At 37.3% G+C, this 24563-nt stretch overlaps 2 protein-coding genes across 2 annotated transcripts in view; one reads left to right on the top strand and one right to left on the bottom strand.

Annotated features, from left to right (window-relative positions):
• Positions 1–16809, bottom strand: part of LOC139465634 (cyclin-dependent kinase 14-like) — a 46688-nt gene extending 29879 nt beyond the window's left edge. Inside the window, exons 1-2 of the mRNA XM_071247338.1 lie at positions 16630–16809; positions 6548–6619 (exon numbers count right to left, since the gene is read on the bottom strand). Of these exons, the coding sequence (XP_071103439.1) occupies positions 6548–6619; positions 16630–16678 (121 nt within the window). The 5' untranslated portion in view covers positions 16679–16809. The remainder of the gene's footprint in view (positions 1–6547; positions 6620–16629) is intronic.
• A 4161-nt stretch (positions 16810–20970) lies between these two features.
• LOC139465633 (protein PALS2-like) overlaps positions 20971–24563 on the top strand; it is a 34041-nt gene continuing 30448 nt past the window's right edge. Inside the window, exon 1 of the mRNA XM_071247335.1 lies at positions 20971–21011. The gene's annotated coding sequence lies outside the window, so the exon portion shown is untranslated. The remainder of the gene's footprint in view (positions 21012–24563) is intronic.

The raw sequence follows: 24563 nt of genomic DNA, 5'->3' as shown, positions 1-24563 counted from the left end.
CTCAAGAGTTTTACAAATCTGGGTAGTGATAAAATGCCCTTGTAATGTTAAAACAATGGGAAATTTTTGAAATTTGTTCTAACCTGTAGCAGGCTAGTGTTAAGACCTTGAAACTAGTTGGTGTGTATGTCAGCCACCTGGCAGCAAAACAAATACCTCTAAGATGAGGTGATAAACATGATCATATGAAGCTATTTAGGTGATATTTATCATGTGTTTGTGTTATTCATGATGAAATGGAACTTTCTTGTCTATTCTTTTCCATACATATTTCACGTTCCATGTACAATCACTTCATTAAGTAGTAGTTTAGCCACAAAGCCCTAAATATATCTCTTTTCTGATATTCTTCTTACAAAACTAGGATAATTCTAACCTTTTCCTCTCAACTAAATGTCATGTGATTGCATAGACATTGTGGACACAAAATGAATTAATTCGTAACATGCTAATAACATGAATGAAACATGATTAATTTATTCATTAACAAATATATATTGTATATGGTAAATTAACAATCAGTAAGTGATTGTAAAGTGTATGTGTGTGGATAAGCTGAGCACCGATGAACTGTGGATAGATCTACGCTACGTTTCTGCGGGATGGCAGCATTACTGTCATAATTGACAAATTCATGATTAGGGCTCATTGTAAATACAACAAGAGTTATCAGGAGATGACAAGCCCCTCGATCTGGCGCAATTCGGAAATGGAGTTTGGGTACTTATACCCCACTTTTTGCTTCATTGCCATTGCATACCTTCAGTTCATTGAAGAAAAAATAATAATGCTGTTCTGGATTTTTCAATATCCAAAATCATAAAAAGGCACCAGTTCACCACTAGACTGATATGTATCAGATGTATAGCAAGCTTCATCATAAAATATTCAACGGTATGTAGTTCTGCTCCTGAAACGAGCACCTTCCTCATTTTCAGGAAAATCCTACTTATCGCCATGAAAACGTTAAAAAAAAAAATCCGCACTCATCAAAGGGCACCAGTTGACTACTGGACTGATCTACATAGCAAGTTTCAACAAGAAATGTTCAGAAATGTTCAAACGGTTTAGGGGGTTAGACGGATAGACAGATGGACAGACATGCTGATCGCCACTTCCCCCCTGTTTTGAACAGGGGGCATAATGAGCACCAATCACATGACTTAACTTTTGTCTGGACTAACAATGGGTTTGTTAGCAAGTCGAAGAACACTGTATGTAAGTCAAGCATGGTTATGGTGTGTCACAAAACAAAATCAGTAACAGACAAGCCACTGGATATCAAGTTTTTAGTCCTCTCTGAAATATTGCTGACTAAGGGGAGTTTAAAATAAGATGTGGTACTACTGAAGCGAAACAGTTTATTTTACCTGATTAAGCCATATTTCATATTAGAGAAGATACTGTCTATCAGGAAATAGTAAAATATGTCAAGAGATTGTAACATTGAAAATATACATAAAAACCTATGTAAGTTCGCAGAAAAATCAGAAAGTCATTTTGTGATTTTAACCTCTATTGCAGTGAAACAAGGACAGGTAAGGTTCTGACATTAAGAAAGTGAGCAAGTCTGGTTTAAAATGTTGCTTTTAACATAGTGAACATAGGCTTGGAATATCAGGGTATTATCAGGGAGGAAAGTCCAAACCAATGCAGGTCTTAGAAGTTTGCCTTTTTGGAGAAACCCATCCCCATAGATTCAAGCCATGATCACAGGTTTCAGGTATGGACAGAGAATTTCGGGGTCTTAGATGACAGGTCAACCCGTGCCTCTAGGGGTTGGGATCCTTGAGGAGGTCTCCTAAGGTACTTGAATCTTGGAGCCCTAATTTCAACATTCGGGTTATGCATTGGAGATATGTACATGTATATGACATATGCTCTTACAACAAAAAGAGTTATCCATTTAATACATACTTACCTAAAAATGCATAATAATTAATATCTTATATAAATCATTGACAATTCGCCTTATCAGGTATTCCCCTGAGAAATATCTGCAACTGCAGCTGATGCAAGGCTCTGTTGCTTGTGTGATGACTGACTGGCTACAGCTACATTGCATCACAAATTGGATGAACTACTTTGATGACTGAAGGAATTATTCATAGTGTGGTACACCTGTACCTGACAGACACTGCCTTGCATTAACGTTGGATTAGGGTCATCGGGTTTAACTTTCTCTATGAGATCAGCCTTAGTACCAGTAGCTGATGGGACCCTGCAATTGAGGCACCCAAACATGTACTGATATGCATGAAATTGCCACCGAACCAGCAGTTAATAAGTTAATGGTTATGTTGGCCCAGGAATGATCATGCAAACACACACAGTATTCCTTCTTTGACAAGACTTCTCATAGGGTTATCATTAGGAAATCGCTCATTCAACTGAAGCTGTCTGTCCCATGCTTAAAGTATCCTTTCAATAGTTTACCTACGAGTAACATGTTTTATTCATTTGAAGGAGTGCTGAAAAAAATAAATCAATAGTCCTACTTTAATGTCTCTTTTTTTTCAACAATTGAACCTTTAACTGCAATACCTGGCCATTAGGCTAAAAACTAATTTAATCTAGTTACCCCCCAAAAAGAAGAGTTTTTCACTTAATTATCACTGATTATTTTAAAAATGTGGCATTGTGATCACAGTGATTAAAGTGCTTACAAGAAGTTGGCCTAAGTTTTAGAGAAGTTCAAGGCAGTCTATTTAGGAGTGTGTGGTGTTTGTGCCATCACGGATATAGCCAGCAGGGCATGTCACTTATTCATGTTCAAAGTTTGAGTTTTACCAGTTTTTAAAGCAACTTCCAAAAACAAAAGTTAACTTGAACATGTTTAAAGCCATGAACAATTCTGAGCCCTTTCATGCCAGACATATCTCGTATAGTTTCCCTTCTGCCAGTTTGTACAAGTAGCTGAAAGTGGATACACAGGCAGACAACAGACAAAATGTCACACCATCATAATTCAAACTTCAACAGCATCAGCATATTTCTCGTTAAACTACTGTTGGAGATATTTAATAAATAGTTTTGGTTCTCCCATGATTATTAAAAAAAATGGAATGATTAGCTGCATATAACCACAAAAACAGTCTTACTAATTTGGCTGGTGGCCATAGCGATCCTAACATCTATGAAAAAATAACATTTACACATAGAAATGTTGTGAAAATACAACACAGCAACACGAACATGATACAGATCATATTGTGTTGTGACAATTCACTGTCACCAGGTGATGCACTTAGTGTAACCTCTCATTTGCATAACTTCTGACACGTGTGGAAAAGGGGGTTGCCTCATAATACACATACCATAGGATTCATGGTTAAATTGGTGCAATGATAACAACATATCATTTTTGTTCATTATTAGCACAAAGCTAAATTTGCTACTGACTAAATGTCTCATTTATTCAATAATATTTCAATAACATACCATAGTTGGTTTCAGATTCCATCATCAAGATCATCTAATTTACATCATTGTTATAGCTTGTTTCACAATTTCTTCTTTGGATATAAGCAATATTTCAGAATCTAAGTTTGGACTTTTTTTCATTCATGTAAATTGTCTTTGTCTCCTTGTTGCTGTCAACCAAAGGTAGCAATACATTGGTTAACTACATGTAGTTTTTTCATTGATTGCTCAAAAGAGACTTTGGAAAACTAACTATTACAGGCCAAAAAGGAATTTATTTCTATTTCCCACCTCACTTTAGAATCTGCACTGAATCTAAAAGCCTTTATGAGGGAGAGATTTTAATCTATATTTCCAGTAGTCTGCAAAAGTTATCTGCTACAAATTGCCATCTAGTTATCCGCTACAGGGTTGCCATCTAGTTATCTGCTACAGAGTTACCATCTAAATACCTGACACAGAGTTACCATCTAGTTATCTGCTACAGAGTTGCCATCTAAATATCTGCTACAGAGTTGTCATCTAAATATCTGCGACAGAGTTGCGATCTAAATATCTGCTACAGAGCTGCCATCTAAATACCTGCCAGAGTTGTCATCTAAATATCTGCTACAGAGTTGCGATCTAAATATCTGCTACAGAGTTGCGATCTAAATATCTGCTAAAGAGTTGCCATCTGAATCTCTACTAAAGAGTTGCCATCTAGTTGCATGCTTCATAGTTGCTATCTAAATATCTGCTACAGAGTTGCCATCTAAATATCTGCTACAGAGTTGCCATCTACTATCTTCTACGGAGTTGCCATCTAGTTGCATGTTCATAGTTGCCATCTAAATATCTGCAACAGAGTTGCATCTAATATCTGCTACAGAGTTGCCATCTAGTTGCATGCTTCATAGTTGCCATCTAAATATCTGCTACAGAGTTGCAACTAATATCTGCTACAGAGTTGCCATCTAGTTACATGTGTCAACTTGAGGAAATTGCAAACGCAGCAAAGATCTAATAAGCTTCTAAAGAAGTCTCAGCTACAAACCTACAATAAAAAAAATAGGAAATTAGCCTTGCTGGACTTCTGACAATCACATAACCTCATAACACTGAAACTGCTACCAGGCATATGGTGGATTGTTTAATGATACCTGCAGCTGAGCCACTATCTACATGATAAGCCCCAGCTAGCCAATCATCTGCACAGCTAATGCCAAATTCAATCTGTCAACAGCTACACACATACTAGGATGATGACTCAGTGAAGAGCTTGGTGAAATGTCAGTTTTTAAGGTTAAATCTGATCGATCAAACACCATTATCTGGTGTTTGTGTGCATGAATGGGGGTGTTTATTTGAATCGGAGCTAATGACAGTTAAATGGTGAAAAATGCCAAGCCACCAAACCTATTTGACCACAAAAGTTCACTGTTTACAAGCAATGCTCAGTGGTTTAGAAAATCTGATTAGTCTTGACGGCAAAGAAAAGAAACATTATTATAACAAATCATGCACTATCACTAATTATTGCATTCACGTAATCAACTTAAACTAAATTTCTAGCCATTTGTGGTCCCTCATATAAAGTCATAAAGAAGGGGTCATATTAACATGAAAAATATTATCAAAGGCAATAAAATGTTACATCCTCTGGTAAAACCATCAAAATAAATATTAACTGTTCCTTTACTGCTAGCTCCTTCATGCCTCCTTGGAATTATTCCCGAGCTAAGATATTTCATATCCCATAGTGGCAGTGGTAACCAAACAGAATCAGTTCTTCACATCATTATTACTTCAGCCATGTTCGCTGTGAGGAGGTTACAACATCACAACACCCTGTTGCATATGTTTTCCAGGAGCTGGCTTGCCATACAAACAATATCTTTAACGGTTTCCTTTCAAAATATATTTCCCCAACACCCATAATTATTTTTATTTTGTTAGTTGTTTAACAATGCAGTCAGCAATATTCTAGCTTTATGAAACCAACCTGTAACTAATTGAGTCTGGATAAGTCTGATTGATATTATGAGCAGTGATCTATACCATCGGGTTAATTGATAATCTATAAAGCAAGTCATTGAGACTGGCCACCTGTTTCATTAATTTTGTTTTGCAATATTCCAGCTACATGACAGAGGTCTGTAAATAATCAAGTCTGGACCAGACAATCCAATGATTGATATCATGAGCATTGATCCACGCAATTGGGATACAATGACATGAATCAACCAAGTCAGCAAGCCTGACCACCCAATCCTATTCGTCGCCTCTTATGACAAGAATGGTCGCCTCTCATGGCAAGCATGGGTTGCTGAAGGCCTATTCTAACCCAGATCTTCACAGGTAGTTTCATTAAGTTGACTCATATGACCAGCATTTGCTGTTGGGGACCAAATCTAACCTGGATTCCCATGGTCAAATATGCTTATGTTCGTGAAGAATACAATGAGTAGTGATGAGTAATAGAACACATACAATATGGATCTTCCTTGTGTCACATCTGTAAGCTCTGTATTGTGTGATGCTCATATTAACAATCCTAAACACTCAGGAAGGACTCAGATGGTTAACAGATATACACATCGGGACACCATGTGATTTCTTTTTTTCTTTTCTTTTGTTTACAATATGAAACAATATTAATATTTCTCAGTTTCCCAAAATTTCTCTCTCATGCCTCTTTCAGTTAAATTGTACACGGTTAAGTAAAGTCAGGTCACTAAAGAACAAAATTATAATGTCCTGTTCGACCTTTTGATTTGTGCTTCTATTTATCTGACAAGTAAATCATGTTAATAAGTGGTACTTCCGGGCAGTGTAGGTCAAAAGTACCGGTACTCCAATGCTTGTTGCAAGTCAGCTGAAATGGTGACAGAGAGGTCATCACTTCGTGAGTCTGACCTGGATGATCATGTCTTTTATCGTACCCTGATCATGGATCATGGCTAATGTGATACAACACTAGACTGCCCAAACCTTTCTCCATCGCAAGCTGCCATGATAAACATGTTGCTGATATCATGATATGATAATGCTGCTGTCTGTCAAAACAATATTCACCCACACATTTCATGTAATACGTATACCAAGAGGCCACATCATGCATGAATATCTTGTTCAGACTTACAAAGTTTGCCAAAACTTGCTGATATTCTTCTCTTGAGTTTCTTGATTCTGCTCACTTGTCCTTTTTCTTTACCTGGAATGAACAAGGTCAATAGGTCAAGGTCAGGTCAAGGGAGTTTCTGTTCTTCCAGCAAAGTAAAAAGAAATTACACATACAAAATGATGAATATTCACATTTCAAATGTTAAACTAAAAACTAAAGACTTTTAATAGAAAATATCATGTCATAAACAATAGATGCCCTTAAGTTCCAGGTACCGGTAGTTTTTCTGGGTGTAATTTACTGTAAATTAAAAAATAATTTGTATAATGTCCTTGATACAATGATCAAACAGCTGTATTAATATTTGATCATCAAATTACTTTGTTGAACATGATGAAGTCTTATTCAGGTGAACATTCACCTGTGTCCACTCACTGATAAAGCTGGGAAAACCATGAACACTTTTTATTAAGCCCTTGGTTGTATTTGCCTCCCATTGAAGCAGCAGGACCTTTTCAGCAGACAAATATTGTCTGTTCAAACACTCCCCTGTGGCAGTTTCCCTTATACCAGATACAACTCGGACGAGTTTTGTATTGTTCTTAAGTTTAAAGCTGCCTATAGAAACTTCAAGGAAAGTGTACAGGATGTTTTAGTAGAAGCACATAAGATTTTCATGTGATAAGATGTACAGGTTCAGATGCAAACCACTGTGACCAGCAACATCTTTTTGAGGGAAGGTGCCATTATTTTTATATATAAATAGTCATGATTGTAAAATACATAAAACATATCCACCTAATAACCATTTTCCCAAGGCAAGGGCATTAACTGTCTATAAAAGTCCAGTTATCAGCCTTGCCAGACTAGGCTGGAATTCTGGAGTTACATTTTGTCTGGACTAAAAAGTCTATGCATAGTGCAATCAACATTGCCCTATGAATTACACATCCAGTTGCTAAACAACATGGATTTCAACGTGCAATTTCGTGAAAACATTAGGCTTGACCCCATTAATCCTGAAATTGTGCTTCCAAGATGATTATCATTTGGGTTATCCATCTGTATACAATGACATCAACACATATCTATGATTTGTAGATAATCTAAATGGCTTCATTGCCCATAAGCAACCATCTTCCCAAGGGAAGAGAGTAAACTGACTTTAAAAGTCCAGTTTCCACCCTTGCCGAACTAGGCTGGGATTCCTGGGCTCGATTGTAGCGCCACCAGTGGCTATTACCAGTTATGTCCCTTCTAAGCCTCTCCTATCGACCAATCAGTTTCCAACTCTTGTATCACTTGTATTTGCTTCAAACAAAATGGAGGCGCCCAGCCAAGATGATCTGATCTATAATCAAAATCTATATTGTGATAAAACGGGCCTTACATAGCGAAGTGCATAAAATCACGTGAGCACAATGATTAAAAAAATGAAAAGATTTGGAAAATATCTGTTGAAAACCAGTTGGTGGTGCACATGCTTTCCAAATCTTGCAATCGACCGAAATCTGCACGGCAGTTTATGAACTAGATTTCGATTTCGTTGCGCGATTTTGATTGGACTATGCATAAACTCGTTAGTCCAGCCAAAATGTAACTCCATAATACCAGTCTAGTTTGGCAAGGGTGGAAACTGGACTTTTATAGTCAGTTAACCCTCTTGCCTTGGGAAGATGATAAGCAACATGGCATTAGGGAGGTACCACTATTGAGGGAGTTTGTGTTCTTTGCATATTTTTTCACCAAAATTAATCCAGTTACAAATATGCAAAATTATAAGGGCAATAGAAGCTGATCGAAACTACAGAGTGAGAGAGTGAGTTGGGTTTAATAATGAACAGTATCTCAGTTATAGGATGGCATGTCATCTTAATGTGGGAGGAAAGCCTGAAGTGATGCTGATCTTAGACTTGATGAAACCCCCGACCACAAGGATCACGCTGACAAACCTAGAAGCAGGGTCAACCAGGAATCGAATTCAAGATCATAGGTTTCTGGCATGCCCAAGGGACACAATGCTACACAGCGAATTGCACTGCCTTAGACGACTGGGCCACTTATGTCCCATAAACTACACAGGGCAACACATCTAAAATATATCATGAATCTATTCAGCATGTTTCAGTTCAGAGTTCAATAAATAAAACAAAAGTAAAGTCAGTGAGCTGACATTACTATACACCCAAGTAGCAATATTCCATCTAAGGCAAAGCAGTCTAGACATGGCAAACCAGTGGTTGATAGCATGAACAACGACCACCAAATAAGTGTATTAATATGTACAATAAGCTTAAACATGTTTAAACAATGTGGCAACTGTTTCAGGTAACATTTTGAAAAATCAAAACAACAAGTATGTAATACTTATATACCCTGCCAATGGTATGTTCTATTGAGGGCAATACTCAAGCCCCTGTCTACATAAGCCACCTAGTACTTGTTCCAAGTACTAGTGGCACTGAATCAAAATATGATTAATATGCTGCTTGCTTGTCGTACCTTTAGCCATTAGGGTGGTGTTACTATGTGAAGATCATTGGGAGGAGCATTATCATCGGACTCACTTGGGTTTTCAATTTTATAGTTTATTTTCACAAAAAATATCTGTAAACCAAGGAAGAGTCTGGCAGGACAAAAACTGCATAAACCCTACCATATTGTAGGTAACATGCTATCTCATAGTAACCTTGTGAGGTTTATTACTTTCAAGTGAGAAATCCTGAAAGGTTTTACATTTGAAATGTCAGATCAAATCTTGGCAGGTGATGAAGCCTTGTTCAACCTTACATTTGACTGACTTCAGTTGTCTGCATACTGCACATGGTCTTTCTGTTGCCCACATTTATTGAATTGTTTTTTTACTGAGTCTACACTATTGTATCAGAAGGCAATTTCCTCTGCCTTGTGTTTACATTTTCAACTAAAATAGAGAAGAATTTGGGCTAACTTATTAACCATCTAAATGCAAGAAATAACTAAAGAATTGCAAATATTGGCAAACCTTATCATGCCTTAACGTGAATCAATAATTTAATCTTGGTATAAAATGAATTCCATGGCAGCAGACAAGAGTTTATCCATCACTTAATTCGAAACACTGGAATTGATTGTAACCAATGACCAACGGTGTAATCTAACCATCTTCCCAATCTCTCTTAGCTCCTACATACTTGAAGCAAGTCATTGATCAGGTGTATACTCAGTTTATCAGCCACCTTATCATGCTTGTCATGTCACAAAACCATTAGGTGCAGTCTGGTCTTTCTTGATTGGACTGAGATAACTGACGCCATAGAAATGTAAATGTCACAAATCCAAGAACCTCTAATTATACCAGTCCAATACCTTCTGAATGTTCTGCTTATGTCATTGTTTACATGGCATGGCCAGAATCAATTTAATGATTATATATCAAAACAAGGACATGCTCAATTAACCGGTCATTAATACATTTATAGCACTAAATCTCAGGAAACATGATAAGTAGAAACCTATCCCATGGAGAATACGGGTAAGAATTGGTCCCACAACAACCAATGCTGGTTGGAAGGGGCAACTTAATGGATCAGGTGATTAGACTCAGGGCCTGGTTCATAGTGTTTAATTGTGCCATGACAGCATAAAACGTTGCTCAGAATTTTTGTCACTGGATTGTCTGGTCCAGACTTGCTTATTTACAGGCTGCTACAGTATTAAACAACAAACAAATTTATGTCCAGACATGTCTGGTAGGTGCAGGGCACAATGGCTGTTTTCTCAACTAGTTATATACTTCATTAACTCCAGCTGGTAGTACATGCAGGTGTGACCATGAAAGGAGCTCCTGGACAATTAACATGGTTAGTATACTTACCAGCCTACAGATTACAGCCCATCTGGCCTTGGTGCTCACTGTCGTAAGATAGCAAGACTACATGCTGTGAATAAACAGCTGTGTCACCTGGGCGGCACTTCAGGAGAGGAGAGGACAAAACTAACACCTTTACTATTTTGTTCAGTGCTTTTTCAGTACCAGTAAATGAGAAAATAACATGACAAATTGTTTTGTATGTTTATGAAAAGAACATACCTGTTTAAAGGAGTATGGATACAATATCTGAGTATCATGAGCGTGATGAGTATCAGTGTTGGGTTCAACAGTGATATGATAATGCTAAATTTCAGGGAATTATCTACAATGATTAACTTAGTGCCATTGGCAGTCACATTGGGATAAAAATAAAAGCACTATTTTGTAAAAGAAATAATAGAAATCTTATTATTTAATCATGTCAATATTTCATTTAATGTTATGTAATAACGTGAAACTAAGGTTTACATTTAGGAGCTACTCTTGTTCTTTTATCAATTGTTAATAGTCCTGTTATCACCTTTGCACACAGCATTAGTTATTATCATAATAACTTCAAATAGGATTTTTAATATTTGCTGTAGACCTGAGGCTGAATGTCAACCTCTGAAGACACCCAGGTAAATCCTTCAGAAAAATGAGCATGAATGGGTGTTACTCTGCACAGCAAAACTTGGGGCTTTAGACACCTTATGTCACAGCCGAATATTTGACGATGAGAAAATACCTGCCTGAATACCAGTCATAAACAGAAATGTTCAATGGCCAAGTTAAAGATAAAAGGGGTCCCCAGATGCAACTACTACAGAAGAAAAGTGATCTCAAGCATTCCAGAGTGCTTGCTTGATGTTTGTTTGTTGTTTAACACCGCACTCAGCAATATTCCAGCTATATGACGGCGGCCTGGAAATAATCAAGTCTGGGCCAGACAATGCAGTCATCATGAGCATCGATCTGCGTAATTTGGATATGATGACATGCATCAACCAAGTCAGCAAGCCTGACCACTAGGGCTGGGACGAGTCCAAATTTACCACCCGGGTACCCACCAACCTATTACAAACTAGGTACAAACTGTCCAATTTGGAAAGTTTGACCTTAGCCCTGGCAAAATGTATTTAGATACACATGTAAAATGATCTGGTCATGCATACACTGCAATGTACTGCATGAAGTTTTATCTTTATTCAAACATATAAAAGTCAGAAGGAGTGGGTGCACTGTAAAAAAGAAATAGGAACATTAGTGACTTATAGTGTAACCATAGAGTTTTAGATAATTTTTGTCATAAACAATAACCACGGCCCCACCCGATCAGAGTTACCCATCCCAGCCTTACTGAACACCCAATCCTGATCCAGTTAGTCGCCTCTTATGACAAGCATGGTTGCCTTACATCTGTTCTCTACCAGGTTCTTCTCAGTGGGTGAGTGAGTGAGATGAGTGGGAGGGTTTGAGTGAGTGAGTGAGTGAGTGTTGTATCACAATATATCAGGTTGATGTGGGATTAGAAAGCACTGAGAGATAAAGGTCGTCGATGTTGACGGCATTGGTGAAACACATGAGCATGTCTCAGATGATGACAAACTGAGAATCATAATCAGTAAAAATCTGGGATTTGAACCAACAGTCATACTACAAGATTCTCAGCTCCATAAATACCCCATAGTGTTATTTTACTGTGTTTTGATAATGAAGTCAGAAGAAAATTAATAGTAGGTCAACTGAATTCTAATATAATTTAAAGTAAAAAATACCTCATACCTCTTCCAATCACAAGCAGAAATTAGCATTTACTAGTTATGTTCAAACCCTTGTTCTTATCAATACTTGTATCATTTGTAAGGACACATGACCTACCAATACGATACCTATACCATTGTACAGAGTAGTGGGAAGCACTGAATGTTCCATGAATCATTACACCCCTAATCACCATCAATCTTGTTGTGCACACAATACAACAGCTTCATCATATGTATTACTTGGGATACAGGACAGCATTAGAAACTTGTCCATTAGTCATCAAGAGTCATAATTATAAGGGTCCATAGGACTTGCACAAGTTAAAAATTGGCTGTTTGAATCTGTAAATATAATCAAAGTTTACATTGCATGTTACATATTTATACTGACAATTATATTGGCTACTGAACAATCCCAATCAGCACCCCTTCCGAGTGATCAATGTACACAAGACTTATTTATTCATGTATAATATGCACTCGTGTGTTTTATGCACCCTTAATTATGGGCATTTAATTCTGGAAAAATATATCTGTCGTACATAAACATTTCAGGCTGTCAGCATAAACCACCAAATTTAACTTTCAACTCTGTTTTTTCCACCAAAATAACATTCTAATAAAAGCCCCCTATTTCTAAGTTTGAGAGCGCCCTGGGCGCTTATTACGTCGAATACGGTATATGTTTCACTTGCTTCACTCACAATTTGATTTCAAGCAACAAAATCCCCATCCATAATATACCAAAGGATTCAGAGCACAGCAGTTATATCATGATGTAACTTTTTGTTATTAAAATTATTGAGACAATCCATTAAGTCAAATGAAAAGTGCTAAATGTCGCTACTCTAGCATGTCTAGGACCACAATTTTACAGACACAAATAGATGAACTTAAATTTCCAGTGTATGATATTGCACAAGGACTAGTGTGAACAACATTAATTTCTAACTCTGCAACTGCACATGTGGAGAGTTCAAAATCAACATAAATTCTCTGGTCAGGGACTAGTAAAATTCAGGAAAAACTACCGAGGTAATAAGATTTCCTTATGGACAACTACTTTTAACAGTAGCATGTGATAAGCTCAGATCAATATGTAAAAGTGGCATTTAGAAGCTGTAGGAAAAATATTGTTTTTTATTTTTCAATGATGCAACAAAAGCTAATATCTATATTGATTATTGAACCATAGAATAAGCAGTTTCAGTAACTGCTATCATCACTGGAAACAGGCACTGTAATAATGGTAATACATCAAATAGAGATGAAAATATTGAAAATATACTTCTTTAGAAACAAGATGTTTGTATGCATTCCAAAAACAATCATTAATTGTTGTCTCCCTATAAGCATTTGTTAAGAATGGTAAGAAACTGCCAAGCAATCAGAAACATGATGGTGAATATTTCTGAACAGGCTGAGAACAAACTGACATAACTTTATCATGGATATCCAATCATGAAGATAGGCACTGATGGGCAGTTGGTGAGTTGGATTTAACACAGATTTGAACAGTATTATCATACTGCATTGAATAATGTGGGAAGAAAGTGACTTAGACACATGAATGTCAAAAGCATGGTGATGACATACTAAGGATCAGCATGATCATAACTGGGTGAGTGAGTATGGTCTTACGTTGCTTTTAGCAATATTCTAACAATATCACGACAGGGGACACTAGAAATGGGCTTCACTCATCAAACCCATGTCGGGAATCGAAACCGGGTATTCAGTGTGACTAGCGAACGCTTTAACCACTAGACTACCAGACCGCCCCGATCATAACTGGGACAAATATGAGATTGGAAACCATGATCACAGATCCTGACCTCTAAGGGACACAAGTCTGCACAAACAGTTATACTGTCTTGAAGTGAATGATCATTGCTTTACGTGATGAGACGCAATCAGCCAAGAGTCAGAACCTGACCACTTGCCTGACTACTCACCATTTACGTTACGTCAGCTCTTGAGCGGTAGTCACCATTGGTAAGAATCCAACTAGTACGCATCTCACTAATGACTTGTGATTTGTGTAAAGTAACTAGACTTGGGGAGAACACAACTGTCCCCCAAGATTTGCACTTTTCTCAGACAAACAGATTAGTAGCCATGTTTAACCTGCTCCTGTGACAAGCCTAAGGTATTGGGGACAATGCCTTAGACAAATGGACCACTCATACCATGAAAAGTATGAGCAGATAATGTCATGATATTCCAGTTTTATTACCTAATAAACAGTGATAAAACACAAACATGGATAGAAGAAATATTTACAATAATCAATTTTATTTCTTTTTACACCTATTTCATGATTTCGAGAGGGGGTAGCCTAGGAATTAGGTTGTCTTTTTCATACATGAATATAAGAAAATGTGATATATTTCTCATATGGCTCATTTCATCTTATTCAAAATCAACATTACTGTAGATTCTTACTCAATTAAATTTTAAGATTTGAAAACATCAGAAACAAAACAGCTGCATTTAATCAATTGGTCAAACAAGGCTTATAAGGATAATGATTTGGGACCTCTTACAATGAGGAGGTTTCTACAAGCCCTTAAATCTTGTGCAATGGAATTTGAACTGTCAGTGTCCAAAATTAAGCATGAAAGGCGAGGGGTCCTTTTCATAAGCCTAATAATGAAAGTACAAAATTCAGGGTTCTCTAGATTCAAAAACTGTAGGAGCAATTAAAGGACACCAGAATCCCCCTTAATTCGAACACTGACAGCGGATTGTCAAGCTACATCTTCATAGCCTTGCCCTTGGATGTATGGTGCTTACAGCAGGCTGTTAACTACACCATGACAGAGAGTTGGGAAATGGCACAAAGCCAGGAATTAATAAAACACACAGTACAGAGATTTCTTCACTGAAACTCATGACACTAGGTCAGGTGCAATTGGCATGATTAGGAAAATCCTGGCCGCCAGTGTCAGATCAAACTAAGAGCCGAGAATTCAATTTGGCCATGGCAATGATGACATTAAACCTGGTCACTGTCCTAGTACATATTAGTTTGTAATCGGTCTGTGAAACATGCTGAGTGCATCAGTCTACACAACCTATGCCCACCAGTCAAAACATGACATAATCAATACAACAAATTAATATACTTAACATCTTATGCTAAAAATATTGACAAAATCAATTAACAGTTTCTGAAAAAGGCTTACACTAGATATAAAACAAACAGTATGATGAATAAAAAACTAAACATGAGCAACTGATCAACATTATGACAAATAAAAGTAACAGAGAAGATTACTCAGATAAATTTGATTTCAGACAAATATGGAACTGTTATTTGTTAATACCAGTCTGATAAACAATAAGATGCCTCAGAAGAAATTACAAAGGCAATTATGAGACACAACAAATGTTATTTCAATGTTGAGGTTTCAAACGTAGACATGGTAGATTCAGTACCTGTAAACTTCATGTTAAACCGGATACAATCGGCACATATTTTCCTGTTTAAAACACCAATAGCACAGTGACAAAACACTTGTCAAAGTCTTCACAGTGCACCATTATTTACAGTATGGTGTAACAATATGTTTACAGGCTAAGTGGAACAAAAAACAAGCATTTCCTACATCTGTCCATACCATATTAAAAATAGAGTTTGAATGCAAGCTGCATTATAATGAGGCATCTATAGGCTGTACACTAACATCAACAATGATGAATAAGATTATGTCATGCTTCGGTTCACCATAGGACTTTAACAATAGAAACAGAACTTTTTGACATTTCTTCTTTCAAATGTAGGGCAACATTGATTATGATTAACATGACAAATAGTGATTATGTAATCTTTGTTTTTTAACTTGATAGAAGACAAAAAAAAACAACCTTCAACGATTTAACAAAGCACATGGACTAGATAAATCACAAAAGTAACCAAATATCATATCATATCAATATTTTACTCAATTCATATTTTCTCAGCTATTGATTTTGTTTAAATGAAGAACCCAATCAATCAATAATAAATAACACGTCAGTTACAAAGAATATATCTACATGTACTCATGTCTTAAATACCTGCCAAACATGCCAGCTGTGCTGGGCCTAATTTATTTTATGGTGACGATTTGATTTAATCAATAGACAATCCTAGCAATTTACATACTTAACCTATCATAAAACAGCCGCGATTGACATAAACTAACAAATTAGACGATCTGTATCGACAACATTTATTACGCTCTGGGGTTAAAAATAACGTGGAACTGATGAGTGAACTGTCAAATCACTAGGCCCTGGACCTAACAAAAACAAACCTGCAATATTTCACTGTCAAGAGTTTCATGATAAACATCTTCTGCCATTTTCGATTAAAAAATATCTATACAAACATCATGATTTGGATTTCCTTACCTACACACAATCTTACTGTCTGACATAATCATAGTCTATTATCAACAAATCGGCTCAAGCTCATTCACAAGTCAAGTCTGCGACATTGTTCCGACGAAACTTACCATCTCGCATGGGGACTTTAGCAGATGGACTGCGACTGTCCGCAGCCATTTCTAATTTTCTTGAATTTAGTAGTTATCCAACTGTCGAGATTTTAACCCATAACTTGCAGCAATAACGCAGAAATAGGTCATGTCGTTCGGTTCTATATTTGAGTCATCAACATTCTTCTTGAAAGAGCAGCCATTTTTAACTACTAAGGGACGTAACTCGTATTATGCTTTGGATTCAGACAGACATCCGCCGAACGAAGTCAGCCATTCAAAAAGTTAGGTTCAAATGAGCATGCAAAACATAAATTATTCAAGGTACAAATATTGCATACAGAATTGTATTTGCTCGTTATTGCTATAGCATGTAGCACATATATTCAAAATGAATAACAAGTGTAGTTATATGATGGACGCTTTCTATTTAGCACCCATGGTTTCAATTTAACAAAATTATGAGTGAAAATGGGCATCTGCACAAAGAATGTAACAATATTGTCATAGTGTTCAGTGAGAACTATATATTTAAAACATAATTTCACCTATATACATGCATGTCCTTAAGGGTACTGTGTGTGTGCGTGCGTGCGCGCGAGGATGCGTGTATGCGTGCATGTTACAAACCAAATTTCTAAAGTTTCCGGACTATCTTCTATCATTTTTGTCTTAATAAATGTTTGCTTGTAAAGGTTTAAATATCTTCCAAAAATTAAACCGAAAGTAAAACTAAACGATATGACTATAGAGGAAAACGAATACAAGAGGGGTATCAGGGAGAACAGCTGTTGGACCGGTGCCTTCGGTCGATGATCATGTAGCCTATATATATCGGTCATTGGTGGATCTTTCCGAGGATCAGCGCAACAGGCAACGTGATAGAGCTGAACGATTGATGACTGTTCGCAATAAAATCCGATTCCTTCATTCGATACATAAAAGTAAATCCACGTTGTAAATCAATGCCAGTCAACGGCCTGTGTCAGCCACCATTGTCGTGGTTTCAATACACTCGGGAGCACATGGTTGGTTGGTTTGTTGTTAACGCCGCACTCAGCAATATTCCAGCTATATGACGGCGGTCTGTAAATATCCAGTGATTGATATCATGAGCATCGATCCACGCGATCATGTTGGTCGCCTCTTGTAACGACAAGCATGGGCCGAGCACATGGAACAAGGTTATCATATATATATGATAACCTTGTTCCATGTGCTTCCATGCTTGTCGTTATGCATGCACATGTGTATGTGTGAGAGAGAGGGATATATATATATATATATATATATAGTGCTAGCCCATTGAGATATAATCATCAGTCTAACATGCATGAATACCCCACTCAGACACAGTATAATTACCCCGAGCCGACCTGTCCTTGTTTTAGCCCCTTAATGCCGAGCGCCAGCCAGGGTAACAACAAGTACATTCTTTTAACGTCTTTTGGTATGACGTGGCCGGGGATCGATCCCCAGACCTTACGCTCTCCAGGCGGACGCTCTACCACTAGACCACGAAGGCGGTCAGGGTCAGGTCTAGACAGTTATAGAACAGAAATGCAATGTACGTAGCTTTATTATCACTCTACTACATGGTTTGAGTAAGGGTTGGTGACTGAAAAAAACTAGTCCTCCGGCTTTGAGTGTGTGAATTGAGTTTAACGCCTCTTGCTGTATTTTAGTTACAATATAACAACATGCAGGTCAGATTTAATATTATATATGTTTATTTGTTTAACGCCGCACGTAGCAATATTCCAGCTGTATGGCGGCGGTCTGTAAAATAATCGAGTCTGGACCAGACAATCCAGTTATTAATATCATGAGCATCGATACACACAATTGGGATACGATGACATGTATTAACCAAGTCAGCGAGCCTGATACCCGATCCCGTTAGTCGCCTCTTACGACAAGCATAGTCGCCTTTCACGGCAAGCTTGGGTTGCTGAAGACCTATTCTACCCCGGATCTTCACGGGTCATATATAATATAGTAAACCTCTACTACCTGCTGATCACATATGATATATGTGGGAAGAGATCAGTAGGAAGTAGATGTTTACCGGTTCGGTTGAACTTACACAAGCAGGGCTCTAGGGCTGACAAACCAGGGGGTTATGATAACGGCGAATATGGGATTCGAACTCATGATCAACACGTCTCAGATTCAGAGACGCATATGTGCACGATGCATATATTAGGGTGCCTAATACCATGCACTGGGACACCCGTGTCCTCTCAGCTTCGACCTGTTTGCGATTGTATATCCGCATATCCCGATGGCATAAATCGATGCTCGCACTATCGACCACTCATTGACTGTCCTTCGTGGGATATGAAAATATAATGTTAAATGGGAGCCTACTGTAAGTTTTTATCTATCTCGACGGCTCATGAAATCCATTCGACTCTGGAACAGCTGTAACAGACAAACTACGTGTCAACAATAGCAGCATCAATTCACCTTGGCACACAACCGCCAGATCTTAAGATGCTTAAGTTGTTAAATGGGGAATTCTGCAACAACGATGTGATATATATTGTTATCATTCGGCAGTCTCGATGCCGGATTCACTCTGCGGGGAGCCGTCCATTATAAACATATAACATCTGTTGTGTGATATTGGACACCATGTTACGATTAGGCGCTAATTGCAGCAGCTAATTTGACTGGCATTCTTACGACACGATCAACGATGTATCATATATTTTATGAATATGGCTCGTGTTAATTTTTGTCAGTTTCAATGACTGAGAGTTGTGCAGTGAGCGATTTTGGGTTAACGCCACTTCAGTAGTTGTGGCGTGCTTCATGCATGGAGGGACGGTCAAAGTTGTAAATTACCATTTCGGTGGTTTCCTGTTTTGCAATATAACACACACATCTCACAAACGAGGGGAGGAGACGAGATCGGACAGTAAATCAGGGAAAAAATCACAACTATTAATTAAACATTGCAAGAGAATGTTCTTTGCAAGTATATGTTTGTTCGTTGTTCAACACCGCACAAGAGCCTGCATGGTCCGACATTCCAGCGACTGATGTTATGAGCCACGATCCACGTCTTTGGGACACGCAATGGAAAAGTCCCCAAAATTTGCGACCCGATCAATTACGTCGCCTGTCATGTTCTACACCGCAATGCCCACGGGGTTTGACAAGTACGACAGAGGGAGGAATAATCTTCACAAATGGTCACATAATTAACACATCGGCGACGGGAGTATACACCATCACCTATTAGTATAACATGCACGTCTATACTAAAGTGTTTTTTTATACACACGTTTGTTAACTTAAATAACATTTGATGGTGTAACAATTGCTTGTTTGCAAAACAGCTTCATTGTGGTTTATTTGCGAAATCCGTTCTATCTGAATCGCTCGTAAAATATCAAAGATCATCTTCGTCCTCATGGTTTCGTTTTAAATAATTAATCAGTTTCAATTAATTAAAGACAATAACAGCTCAGATGTATACTTGTCTGTCATCTGCACCTTATAATTGCGTGTTTCATGATACACCACGTGAAAGAAATATAGTTGAAGTGATTTGTGCATGCGATGTCTTAATTACGATCACATCACATTCAATCTGTAATTATACCAGGTTTGTTGTTTAACTCCGTACTCATCAATATTCAAGCTATATGAAGGGTTTAGACCAGACAATCCAGTGGTTTTATATAAGTTATGTTCATGATATAACAGAAATGTAAAAGAATCTGTATATCTTCGGAAACTGTTAATATTATAATTAATTAGAGGTCGGTATCTGGCCCTTCATTAAAATAAAGTAAACAATAATAATGTAAAGTAAACAATAATAATGTTGTGGCTTAGGAAAGGATTTTCAGTTGCGCTACGTTATCGTCACAACAAAATATAATTTTAATGATATATATGTTTATTATCAGCATGATCAGAGCTGTATATAAACACCATATAAATAGTGTCGCTGTGTGGGTTCAGGTCTTTGTTTAACTGATATATTACTGCGGTAGTGATTTGGCAAAAATATAACAAACCAAAGGGACAGCGGCGAGACATTTCCTGTTGATATCTGAAAATGTTTGAAATAACTGCATGATCATAGCTGGACGTGGTAACTGAAAACAAAACAATGATGGCCCTATATTGATTGTTTTCGTGACTTGGATTATTTTTGAAATTGTATCTAAAGAAGTGCTGAATCCATAATGTCATGGTGGAACAAACACAAAACCGTTGAAACAATGAAAAATAATGATACAACACGCAACAATGACAAATATGTGAAACACGAGTTTGTAATCGAAGTCCTCCGTGGGACACCGGCGCTTCGCCAATCAAAAGCCTCATTACAAACATTCACGTCACGTGACTACAGGTGTTTGCTGGCTTGCAACACTCAGGTGAGACATCAATGTTTTTGTTTTCATCTTGCATCGTAATTTTACCCAGTATCGTAGGATCTGGACTTGCATGTACTTGTGTATTGTGGCTACATATCGAAACGGTTTCGTAGTCGCATGTTTTAAATGTAGACAACTTTGCGTCTGTGAAAGTTTGTGACCGAGTCGGGATGGCGGTAAGGTTTTCAGGTTATGGCGTCGGTGGTTTCCTGTTCATCGTTATTATTTCTGGGTGACTTGAGATTGATTTGGCTAATTAGCTTGTGCATGAATAACTTCCCCGACGTATTCGTGCGCCCGTTGAGGCAGTGGCATATATGTCATTGGTACTTTACAGCGCCTGTGTTCGTAGATACCCATGCGGAAGTGATCGAGTTTTCGGAAGAGGGATGTTAGGGTAACGCTTCGAAAATAGACTGTCACATGTTTTCGTGGTACACAAACGCGTTAATGATTAATCGTCTGATGTTATCACGGTGCAGACGTTAATTCAGCAACAGTGGCGTTATACAAGGCCTTACGTAAAGCATGTGGTTTCTCAGTTCACACAAACAATCACTGATCGAAATGTGCCAATCGAACACGGAACACTGCCCGTTTCAGTGTCTGGGTCTGTAGAGGGCGAAGATCAACGTGCATGAAATGAAATTTTTGAATTTTTTTTTTTTTATAAATAACTTTATACTTTCAAACTGATCAACACCAGTAGATCTAGTTCATTAATTCAAGTTACATTTCTATTTCAAGTATTTGCATGATTTGTGTAACACGTGTAATGTAAGTTTATGATGTTTCCCCGGCCGTTTTTATCATGTGTATTTCCACATTTATTTTTATCATGCGATAAAAAATGTAATAATGTTACTTAGGTGCTGCAATATATTATTTCATTATGATGAAATTTTGGAATTAGAAGTATATTAAAAAATGATATGACGATGAATGTAAGCATAGATGAATCATCAATTAAGTACATGCGTTAATTTGAAGATTTCTTCATGTTCATACTCATAGATTGTACAATGAATAAAGTTTCACTACTGGTCATAGACCAGTTATCGCCTTTTTTTTTCATTTTATTTCTGACATATTCTGTGTACAGAGTTTACTGTACTAATAACTTAAATATTTGTGAAACTATGGGCAAATGCGCTTATTTCTGTCCATGGAATAAGATTCAGTTGATTTCTTTTATAACGCTACAATAGGGAATCAAAACAGTGGCAATAGAACTTTCCTGTCAACTTACTGTACCAGTTATCGCCAGTGTCTTAACAGCATGTGCCACGAGATCACGCACACAGCTTCAGTTATACGAATTACGATTTTTAGGATATCGGGTATCGTACTTAATGAGGGTCCTGATGGGTTTTAATGCTTAACGCAAAACACCCTTCAAACACTATCGTAAATGTAAAATTCATCTTTTTTTATCGTAAATGATTAATGGGAAATATCCAAAAATACCTGCTTTACATAAATAAATAATTTACTGCTGGTCGGAAAATGATTAAAATGGTAAAAAAAAGTCTGTCTTCAAGACCCAAATGCTTTGCCACAGAAAGCAGGCTGTGCAACTGACGCAGGGGACCAGTCTGGAATGTTTAGCGATTTGAGATTTGACCCGGTATTAAAAATATAAACTGTCAGGATGAAACGGAAGCAGAATTAAAAGTCCCATGTCCCGCCGTGGCCGATTGAGGAATCGTTTCGTATCAAAATTCTAGATTTAGATTCAACTTGACAGCTTTTCCCACGGTTGAAGGATAACAGATTGACAGCAATGGAGGTGAATTTGAAAATAATCAACTGTGTGTTGAGCTGACATCCAATAGAATGTTTATATAAATGTACAACTGACATATTTCCTAGACTGTATCAATGACACTAGTTCCACCCTTTGTAAAAATGGCCCCGATGAGGGATGCCTGCTGACTTAAAACAATAGATAATTCAGTGATCCCTCAGGCTAATTAGACATTTACAGTGTATAGTAAGTTAACCTGTTATAATGTACAGTTGTTTGTGCTCTAAGCTACATACTAGTTACAATAGACAATGCAAGTTAAATTATACCTTATCTAATAAACTAAATATTGTAATTTCACCCTGAAATAGAACATCCTGAAATGAAAGTTATTTATTAAATGCACTTGTATAGGAATATCAAATATTGCCCCAAAGTATTGATGAATTTTGTAGAAAAATGTAGGTAAAATAACCTGGTAATAATATCATAATATTTGTTGAAAAAATCATTTGGCATTTTTGTGAAACAAATATGCAACCCAAAAGATTTTTAGCGACAATTTTATATTGAAAAAGAAGAAACATTACTGCTTAATGAAAAAGTACCCTAAATGTTACTGCTTACTGCTTATGGGACCCCCCATCAGGACCCTCCTTAATTGGTTTATTCATCAAAATGAATAAGAAATGCTATTATCAATTTGTCGTCTGTATAATGACAAAAACCAATATTCCCTAAATTCGTTCGTTGAATTAGTCAGGTGACACCACCACCACCGTCTTTTCTAAAGTTATGTTTGAGCAAGGTGATTATTGTGTTTTTTAAAAATAAGTTTTCTCAAAAGAGTTGTTTGTTCATCATTTTCAGACAAATATTTCTCTCGTAATGAAAACGAGCAAAAGTAAAATGTGATGCGATCCTGTGCTATAATGGGGTGTTGGCGATAATTGGGCCTTTGCAATAACTGGTCCCTAGCCAGTAGATATGATAATATAATTATCACAATTCAATTCCTACTGCACATAACATTAATTAGCCAATTCCTAGATGATGGTAGTTGAATATTTCACTTGGTTTATATTTTCTGGATTGATCTTTAGGTGAGTGAGAGTTGTTTTCTGGCAAACAAGTGATTGATGATGTTGATCTCATGATCAACAATCCACCCTGTCAGGTATGACAATCGGGAAAAAAGCGTTCGCTCATCACGTCGAAGACCCGGGTTCAATTCCCGACATGGGTACAATGTGTGAAGCCCATTTCTCGTGTCCCCCGCCGTGATATTGCTGGAATATTGCTAGAAGCGGCGTAAAACCATACTCACTCACTCACTCACTCCCTCACTCACATTACTACATAACTAAAATTCTATAATAACAATCCCTTCAGCCTCTTCTGCGAGTTTGTTTGTTAATGTTATCATTTATGTGGTCTTATAGTACAATCATTACAGGGATCATATTCTACCCAAGAATCCCAATGAATTATCTTAGCATTGGTCTCTGGAGACAAATTCTAAGCCTGAATCCCCACAGGCCTAGAGGGGTAAGACAAAGGGAGAAATAATCTTCGCAAATTGCCGAATGATTAACACGTCAAATTAGTTTAACAGGACAGGGTAAAGACGGGTATACACCATCACCTATTAATGAGGAATGCTTGTATATGAGTATAACATGTCTATACTAAAGCGTTTATGCACACATTTGGTACCTAAATAACATTTGATGGTATAAAAATTGCTTGCTTGCAAAATCGTGTTGTTAGGGTATATTTGTGAAATCTGTTCTACCCGAAGGGCT

This window comes from Haliotis cracherodii, unplaced genomic scaffold (genome assembly GCF_022045235.1).
Source record: "Haliotis cracherodii isolate W230 unplaced genomic scaffold, xgHalCrac1.p SCAF_18, whole genome shotgun sequence".
In the NCBI taxonomy this organism is placed as follows: domain Eukaryota; kingdom Metazoa; phylum Mollusca; class Gastropoda; order Lepetellida; family Haliotidae; genus Haliotis; species Haliotis cracherodii.
Note: the sequence above shows the minus strand (reverse complement) of the source record. Positions and strands in the feature narration are given on the sequence as shown.